Here is a 9,909-nt window from a genome sequence, read left to right on the forward strand (position 1 = left end):
ACGAAAAAGGAGCACACATGACAGCACAGGATCCTCCACTCTGCACCAAGGATGATAACGATGGGATAACATGAAGAGAAATTAAGCCCACGGTTCTGGGACGCTGCCATGTTATTGTTACACTTGCACGGGCACGTAAATAAATGCAGAGCACAGTATGTCAAATGACGCGTGCTATGTTTGAGTCTGAGATAGCGCCGAGTGCTTCTGTGGTCGTCTGTTTCTTTTGCAGGTAGCTCCAAGGTGGCCATACCGCCGTCAAACATTCCGAACACGGACACTCCTAAGGAGGGCTTTGCCTTCAAGTGAGTGGCCATTGGGATGTTTTTGTGTGTTCCTGTTGGTAGCATGAGCGGCTATCGCTCTCTGAATAAAGTAGAAAATGTTTAGGGCTCATTTCTTTGTTTTACACAGAATTAATGAAAGCCTGTGGATACTGATGCCACGAATGGCGTTGAGGAGGTTGTTTGTACTGTTGAAGTGTATTGTAAAATTGCAATATATATGTGAAGAAAGTCAATCGCAAAAAAAGGAAACATAGACCTGGCAGGGATCGAAGCTGCATCCTTTGGACTGTCCGCCCTATGCTCTTACCAGCAGGCCTGCAGTGGTAGTCACGTCATTTGGTATTTATGAGCATGATGTATGAGAGTGCTAGTCGGCCTTTAAAGGGGCTCGAACGGCTGCTTCGATCACCTGTTCTTTATCGCTATCACTCGCCGTGTAACACCACTAGCGTTTGCTGTAGACTTGTCCAAAACTACAATGCCACCGCTAAATTTCGACCTCTTTATGCCTTAGAGGCTCTTTGGTGGTTGTTTCGACAGAGCTTGATTGCTATGCCCTGCCATGAATAGCGCACCGGCTGGGCCGTCTGTTGTGCGCTTCGAGCGAACGACTGGCTGAATTCATGGTCACTCAGCAGATTTAGCGAGACCACAGGCTGTGCAATTACAGCCTGTGTTAATGTTGCCCGCTGAAACGTCAAAGCAAAGGCAGGCCAGATCGACTGACTCAATGCTCGTCATAGCTAGACCATTCCCCTTTAGTTTCCTACTTTTGCATTTGCTGCAACTTTGTCCGCAGTAGGTGTGAGACACCGACCAGCTCGGCGGCCTCTCCGAGTAGGGGCGAGGGACCCGTGAGCAGCGGCCGCTTCAGCGCTACGCCAGCTCCTCTCAGCAGCTGCAGCAGCGGACAGCGCAGGCCCCGCCGCTTCCTGGCACGCCCAGTCCGCTCTCGTCAGCCTTCTTCGATCGCCACGTCGCGCGATCTGATCAAGCCTCTCATCTCCAGGTGTGGCATCGGGACAGGAGTCTTGAACAACAGGCGTAAGGGCCATTCTACGCGCTACCCGCACGGCCGCAACGAACGTGCCGGGACCCCTGCCGATTGGCGACGCTCTTTCACCCCTCCCCCCCCCCCCCGCTTGGGGGTGGCAGGTAGGCCGGCGCGTGCGTTGCGGCTGTGCGGCTAGCGCGTGGAACAGCCCTAACACGCGAAACCTATCTCAGGCAGTAGGAATCGCGTTTAACAGCTTAACTTCAGAGCACCTTTAACAGGAGACAAAAGAGAAAGAATGACTTAGTTTACCCTGCTAAGCTTTACCCTGGTAACTCTCAAGTCGTAGTTTTCGTCGTCATTTGTTCGTTATTGGAGGAGAAAGTTGACGATCAAGTTTCATTCTTAAATTTCGCGCCGACATCTCCGCACGTGACGTCACTATTTGAAAATTTATTTTGCGTAATTTCTCGACATTGGTGGGATTATATTCAACGGAACGTGGTACATCAGGTCTATGGTCTCCACGGATGACAAAGTACTTCATTTTCACCGATCACGAACTACGTGGGACCCAGAAGATGCTTTTGAAATCAATGTCATCATGTTGTTTTGTGGGGATCTCAAGGTGGCGTCTCTATCCACATTTCGTTTTCGGGCGTTTGCTCGCTTACCAAGAGCCGTCTAGCGGTAGGAGGGGCGTGTTTGGGATTACGAAATTCTTCTTTACTAAAACGCAAATTTTTTTTTCTTCTTTAATGCTCATGCGGTAATACCGTAACCTTAAACGGGTCCTGCAACACTTTTTGATCGCGGTCATTCAACGTAATTAAACTGCCTGAAAAGACTAGGACACAAGTAAGAACTACATAGAACACCATCAGCGCGCATTGTCTCGTCTTGCGGTAAACAATGCGGATATGCTCTAACACAGCATAGCATGCGTTGAGTTACTAAAGCCGACAATATTTCCATATCACTCAACCAAATGATAATGATTTCCGTTGCTGCTAGCATGGCGTGCGTGTGTCGAATCGCCAAGTTGCAATGCTTTCTGTTTTGAATTGCGGTAAAGACTTATTTTAGGTACAGTTCTTAATGCGTATGTGTGTATTGTATGTGTTCTGTAAATTCTGTGTTCTGTATACTTTAAATCGGCGCTTTAGAGAACATGGTAAAGTATTCGGAGATCAAAGATGATCGGGCCACAACATCGAGGCCCGGTGTGCAGTACGATTGTAGCCTGGACATGTCCAAATTTCGTGAGTGCACTTCACGTTGCTGCATTAGGTGTTGTAGATGAATGTAGTTGATGTACATGTACATATAGTGTTAAGGATGGTTACATAGAAGAATAGAAGGAATATAGTATACCATTCGAATCGACGACTTATGGCGTCTGGATAAAGCGCTTGTGCACACTTAATCGTCCAATTTTTTTTGCACACAGGATGTGTTGAAGCTGTAAATCACGGGATGATACGTTGCCCGAAGAATGTCAGGCTTTCACTGTAGATTTTTTAAATGTATTACGTCATTGCCTGACAGCAGCGACGATGACGACTGCATCGTGGGTGGCCGGCAGCGAACACCGACCTGTGCCACCAGCAGCAGGTACTCGTCAGCGGCGTCCAAGACGCACCCTCCCGCTGGCAGGGCCAAGTTGTCTCTACCGCAGACGCGCATCACCGACCTGGTGCAATCGATCGAGTCGCAGCTGCTCAACCGGTCGACAAGGCCTCCAATGGGTGCCGTAAACACCGTCGGCGAAGGTGCCCATCTCAAGAAGTCCGGGGTGAGGATTCTGCGAGTGGTTCCTCTAAGCGCTGAACGGCAGACAGATGACTGCGCGTCGCTGGGTATTTTTGTTTTACGAAGTCCAGAAACACTGCACTATCTTCAGTGCCATGTTCTTTTCTTCTGTCCGTATCGAATTCGCTGCGCTGTCAATTATTCTACGATGTACATGCCTATAGTCTGGGTTCGCACGCCTCTAGCGTTTCACACACCTGGCTCATGCACCAGTGTCTACACGCAAGTAAGTATTACGAAGATGGCTTGGTCGACTGTTCGTATTGCACCTTGGAAACGTTGCAGCGATCAGGTACTAATAATATCCGGTGTTTCACGTTCGAGGTAGGAGGTAAGTTTATTTACAGAAAGGCAGAGAGGTCGGCCTGAGCGATAGCTTTCTCTAGCCTGCTACTCTACACTGGGGAAAGGGAAAGGGGAAAAGAAAGATTAATGGATGACGATGGTGAGATAGATAGGTGAATATGTAGTGTTATTTCTAGCTGAGACACATTTTATAGTCGCGCACATAGTCCAGTTGTTTCTAAAAAGGTAATAACTGCTCTTGTGACCGCAGTTGCACTGTTGGTGTCTGGCCAAGGGCCCAACATGGTCTCATCAGTTAATAACCTATTGCGATATAGTTCAGTAGAAGAAATCAGTGTTTGTAGTTCACGTGCGTATGCTGGGCAGACACAAAATATGTGCTCAAGTGTTTCTGGCACATCACAGTGTTCACAATTAGGACCGGTGTCACTGCAACCGATGATATGTGCGTACTACACCAAGATGAATGCGGTGGATCATACTTTTGAGTTGCCGTTTCAATTTAGGAGGCATGCGGAACCTCATTTCCGGGTCCCATTTGTGAAGTCGCTGGTGTCGCCGTTCCGGTTTGGTTCAGTGCTGAAGTGTGTAGCTGCGCATCACGCAGTGAAGCAGAAAGTTCGTGTCAGCTCGTGAAAAGGCAATGCGTACTTCAGGGACACTGCTTAAGGCATTTTTTAGCTTCAGAGTCTGCCTCTTTGTTTCACATCACGCCACAATGAGCGGGAATCCACTGGAAAGTTATAAGAGGGCCATTTATTGAAGCAACCTGAATAAGTTCTGTGATTTCTATTGCCAAGCTGTAATACGGACCTTGCTTCATGATGCAATTAATTGTTTGCAAAGCGGGTTTGGCATCACAGAAAATGCGACCAGGCTCAAGGTCGCTCTCCGGAAATAAACCTTATTGCCTCTCGGATAGCGACAAGCTCTGCGACAGTTGATGTGGTTTTATGGTACACTTTGAATCGTCGAGCGATATCCATGTTTGGGATGACAAAGGCTGCGGCGGAGGTGTTTAGCGTGGTGGATCCGTCGGTGTACACGTGCAGAGAATCACTGTACGTTGTATAAATGTGATATAGGGTCAGTTGTCTGAAGCCAATAGTAGAAATGAGCGACTTCTTCGTAATTCCAGGTATCGTAAAAGAGATAGGTGGTTTTGGCAGGACCCATGGAGGCACTGCAGGGGCATTTGGCGGAGAAAACCTTGATGGTATAATATTTTCATGCCGGGATATTACTCTTCAGAAACTGCAATCTGGGTGAGTGGCGGGTAGTACTGACAGTGGGTGCTGTCTGTGCCTGCTCAGTAATCGGAGGTGAACTCTAAGTGACTCGCAGAGCATGTATGCACTAATGGGACAAGCCCGAGCCTCTGGGATTGTCCCATTTGTTGAAGTGCAGCGCGGTAGACCCAAGCATCTTCGTAAGCATTGAGCTTGAACACTTTCTAGTGTCTTCACACAGCTAGGTCTCATATTGGAAAGCACGGGCATGCTGTATCAAACGTATCTCACAAATAGAGCATTGTACAATTGAAGTAGCGATGATTCTGATGGGCCCCATTTTGCTCCTGCTACGTGGCGAAGAATGAGAGCAAAGCTCTTCAATTTAGATTTAAGTACTGCGACATGCCTCGTCCACGATAGATCTCTGTGTACGACAACCCCAAGGAACTTGTGGTGCGTTACAGCAGGTATCGCTGTCTCATTAATAAATATCGGGTGTTGCGACATATGCTTGCGCGTGAACGCAAGCACTGCGGATTTGTCGATTGAAAGAGTGAGCCTCTGACGTCGTAGATATTTGTATGTGATCGTCACTGCATGCTGTAGTCGAGCTCGCAATTGCGGACGAGTAGTTCCGGATGCCCATATGCATATGTCATCAGCGTATGCAGTGATCTTCACCGTGCTGGGAAGTTCTGCTGCTAGGCCGATCATTGTGACATTGAATAGGATCGGGCTGAGAACTCCTCCTTGGGGTACACCACGATGAACCTTATATCGATCGGTGTCTCCGTTACTTGTCATGTAAATGGTGCGGTCCCTAAGGTAGCTAAAAATCCAAGCGTACAGTCGTCCACCGATGTCGAAATCCTCTAGTGCGTCAAGGATCGCATGAAGCAGCACATTATTGTAGGCACCCTTAATGTCTAAGAAGACCGCCGCCACTAGTCTGCGTCGGCTTCTATCCTCTTCAACGCTGGTGATCAAGTCGACCACACCATCAATGGCAGATCGGCCTCTTCTGAAGCTGTTCATAGGTGCAGGAAAGGAGTTGTTGCTCTCTAGAAGGCACTCTAATCGTGCCAGTACCATTATTTCCATCACTTTTCCGACGCAGCTGGCTAACGCGATTGGTCTGTAGGAGAAAAGTGCATAAGGACACTTCCCCGGCTTAAGCAATGTAATAATGCGACTGCATTTCCAATTAGCTGGGACTTCTCCTGACTCCCATGAGGTGTTATAATGAGATAACAGGATACGTCGTGCTTCTGTATCAAGATGGTTGAGTGCAGCGTACGTAATTCTGTCAGGTCCTGGTGTCGATGATCGGCGGGAGGCAGAAATCGCAGCGTCAAGCTCATGTATTGTAAAACGTACATCAAGGCGCGCGTCAGACGATGGAAGCCTAATGGTAGTAAGAAGCTCATTAGTGGGAAGACCACCAGTGGTGTCCACGATGAGGTTACAGTAGTCACTGGCTATCTCAACTTCTGTCCGTCCCTGATGTAGAGCAACAGCTTGAAATGGTTGACGTTGTTGGGGAGTTGTCTGCAAACTTCGTACCATCCGCCAGATCTTAGATAGAGGTTGCCTGGGGTCCAGAGATCCACAGAAAGTTCTCCAACGTTGCCTGTCAATCTTGTCAAGATGCCGAAGAACATGTCGTTGAGCTAGACGACAGGCGAAAGGTCTGAAGGTGACTTCGTTCATTTGTATCGGCGCTCAGCATGGTGACGGATTGCACGAAGGGCCTCGTATTGGGAGTGAACTGCTGATCTCTGCATCGGTAGGTTAACCTGTCTGGTTGTGTCACGCAGTGAAGAAGCAATGATGTTTTCTACCTCGGATGGATCAGACGTGTGCTCACAGCCAGACTTGACAGATGCCTTGAACAGTGTGCAGTCGGTTTGACGGATGTAGCGTGTGTGCGTGCGGCGAAACCGCCTGAACTGAACATAGGTTGGAAGGTGGTCACTGCCGCATGTGTCCAAATCTGTGCACCAACATGTGGAAGACAGAAGGTTTCTGGAAACGAAACAGAGGTCGAGGCAGCTGCTGTAGGACGTGCCACGAACAAATGTAGGTGATTTGTCGTTGAGTACGCTTAGTCTATAGTTGTATATAAAATTGGCTAAATCCTTTGCGCGATAATTCGTTGTAGTACTACCCCAGAGAGGATGATGTGCATTAAAATCGCCGATCACAATGCGTGGCCTTTGTGCTGCTTGAAGAATGGTCCCCAGGTGGAAGCAGTCCATCTGTGCACTTGGGTGTATGTATCCTCCTATTACGGAGAATGTTCGCTTTTTATGTGTTATAGTCAGGCTCACGTAATCATTGCTGGTATGCGATGCGACTTCATGTCTCAAGAACGTCAAATCACGGCGTATACAAACGAGAATTTACTCGTACGTTGATCACAGCGTGACCAAATCTAGATATATCCAGATATACGAAAAGGTGAAACCATATTCGGTTCATATATAACGATAACAGGAAATTGATATTTAAAAACTCATTGTCTGAATTTTGACAGACGGCCACGTAGGCCACGAGCATTCCATTGCATAACAAGCGACTGGCGCATGCGTTCTTCGAACATCAGTTCCATGTTCACTTACTGAAGAACCAGTAGAAGAGGCTCCAAAACTTCAAGTAGCTGCACAGCCGCCTTAGCAGCGGGAGTGTTTAGGCTGCTGAGATTCTTACGCATCGAACCCATCAATTTTTTAAGCGTAGCCTTGATTTCTGTGTTGTCCATCTTCTTGTTTTCTTCATTGGGGGTAGGAGCACTATGTGATGATGGCGCTACCGTAGCTCTTGACGGTAGTGAAGGCCACTGAGTCTCCGACGTGGGGAGAGCCAATGACTGGTTACATTGTACTTGCGTGGACTGTATTGGCATTTGAGCATCTGTATCCTCCTTTCTGGCCGACAAAAGTAGGCTAGGAGGTGGTGAGGGCACGGTTTTGTGGGTCCAATTTGATAAGCTATGAGCACTGCTGCTTCGCTTGCGTCGATGTCGCGAACGATGTTTACGGCGCCGTACAGCCCTTGCAGCTTCTCTGTGAGTGGAGTGGTCTCGAACCATCTTCATCAGGATACTAATTTCATTCCTCATTTTGGGACATTCCTTTGATGTTGCGTCGTGGACGCCTGAGCAGTTTGGGCATTTGGCCACAGCATTGCAGTTATCACCATCATGAGGGCCACCGCAATGCTTGCAGGTTACTGCACCCTTGCAAACTGCACTAACGTGCCCAAATTTCATGCATTTATGACATTGCAGAGGTTTTGTTACGTAAGGACGTACCGAGTGCCTCACGTACTCAACTTTTACATGTGTGGGTAACGTCTTCGACTGAAACACTACTTTAACACATCGCGTTTGTCCAAAGCGGTGGAAGCCAAGCACGGGAGCCGACGATGACAGCAGTTTCTCGAGACTTGAGTCTGTCATCTCCTCATCCACATCGTATATAACTCCTGTTGTCGTTTCTTCGTCGTACGCGGAGAATGCGTGAACCGGAATATTTCCTAATCGAACAATCGCTTTCAGCGTGTCCAATAAGGCCTTCGTAGTGACCTCCACGGACAGTATCTTCTTTCGGGTATTTATGCGTATTTCTACGACTTTCCCTGGAGCGATGAGCTCAAAGTCCTCTGTCAGGCTCTGCCTATTTAGAGAGTTCAAGATGTCTGTCTTCGATGTCGGCACATACGGAATGGTGTACGACCGCATGCTACTCGCATTTGTCTGTGCTTGCCGGCTAGTGGGCGATGTCCGGCTGATTTTCCTCTTCAGACGTCGGCTTGGTACGACCACGTAGTCGCTGTCCGAAGCCATATCTTCCACGGAGGAGTCATCAGAATTGTCAACGTGGGCCACGCTTGGGCCGGGGTGAGAACTTGCGTCAGACGCACTATGATGTGGTCGGCCCGGTCCCGGTTGCTGGATGGGGTTTTGATCCCCCATTCTAAGGGGGAACGCCCCTTCGAGGTGTGTCGATTATTGAAAAATCTTGGCAAAAGAATTAGGAAACTCATAGAGCTTGAAGCAGGGGCTGTTCTCTGTGACAACTTCGTTTCACGTTCGAAAAGAACAATATTACGAGATTCACTTGGCATTCGTATACCTGCACATACAAGAAAATTAGCCTCGCTCCTTCGTGATACGTGGGCCGCACTTATTGTCAAACTTCTCCCCAAGAATGTTGTCACAGGTCCCGTTAATTAGGGAGGCGATTGCCGGGCTAATTCCGAGGGCCGGAGTACCGGCACCCTGAACTGCCCCATGAAAGCACGGACAATTTAGAAGTGGTCCTATTTGGGCACACCGGCTGTGGCCCAAAGAACGAGTCAAAGCCGAGAGTTGATAAAGAAAACAAAATTATATTCTCGAATATGGCAGAGCAAACAATACATAAATATGCACACTCGACAATAGTTGAATATGATATGTCAACAATTAAACAACGTGCTACACAGTACGATCAGCTACACTTGAAACAATGGACTCAAAAAACAATACGCGCTACAATGCAATCACCTGTATCGAACAACCAAGACACTTAAAGACTAAAGAGTTCGAAAACTTATTCAGTCCAAAGTCCTTAGAACAAAGTCTGAATGATACTCCTCTTCCAAAAATCATTCAGTGTGTCCTACCTGTGCTTCAGTGTGTCTTTTATTTGTGTGTTTAATTCCAGCGCGGTGTGAGTCTCAACAAAAATCATTCACTCAAAGTCCAGCGCTGTTGTCGTTCCGCTGCCCTCGAAGTCTCACTTCCAGGAAACCTCGCGTCTTCAACTGGCCGCTCTCCAAGCACTAAACTTCCTCGCCGGTAACACGTCGGCTTCCCACGCGTTGTGATTACAGAATGCGTCTTCGCTCTCTGGCGGTAGTCTCTAACTATTCTTCTGCTGGTAGCACCAGCATTCACCCTTCAGGTAGAAACCCTCTTCATCACCTGCCTTGTCATTAAGGACCAAGCCTTCGCCGATACGATACCGCGGAAAGACCCTACGCACACTTGCGCAAAACTTTCATCTCCTGCCTATGCACACGGGCGCAAACTTTCTTCTTCTCCTCATCTCCCTTCTCCGCTGCTTGCTTAAATACATTCCGTGCTAGATTCTAGAAAGATTCGATTTCAAGCAGGATGATCGTGCCCTCGTGATCTTCGAACCCAGCGTAGCTCCCGCCGACTGGTTCGCCCTCCGCGGTCTCCTGACGCCGTGCAGCTCTCGCATTGTAGTGCCCCGCCCTTGGAATGCTT

The 9,909-nt window shown here is 48.3% G+C and overlaps 1 protein-coding gene across 1 annotated transcript in view; it reads left to right on the forward strand.

The window, feature by feature from the left end:
• Positions 1-4,941, forward strand: part of LOC119176186 (DAZ interacting zinc finger protein 1) — a 79,600-nt gene extending 74,659 nt beyond the window's left edge. Inside the window, exons 14-17 of the mRNA XM_075888186.1 lie at positions 233-305; positions 1,087-1,296; positions 2,830-3,076; positions 4,870-4,941. Coding sequence (XP_075744301.1) covers positions 233-305; positions 1,087-1,296; positions 2,830-3,076; positions 4,870-4,941 — 602 coding nt within the window. The remainder of the gene's footprint in view (positions 1-232; positions 306-1,086; positions 1,297-2,829; positions 3,077-4,869) is intronic.
• The last annotated feature ends 4,968 nt before the right edge of the window (positions 4,942-9,909 follow it).

This window comes from Rhipicephalus microplus, chromosome 3 (genome assembly GCF_043290135.1).
Source record: "Rhipicephalus microplus isolate Deutch F79 chromosome 3, USDA_Rmic, whole genome shotgun sequence".
NCBI classification, from domain to species: Eukaryota; Metazoa; Arthropoda; class Arachnida; order Ixodida; family Ixodidae; genus Rhipicephalus; species Rhipicephalus microplus.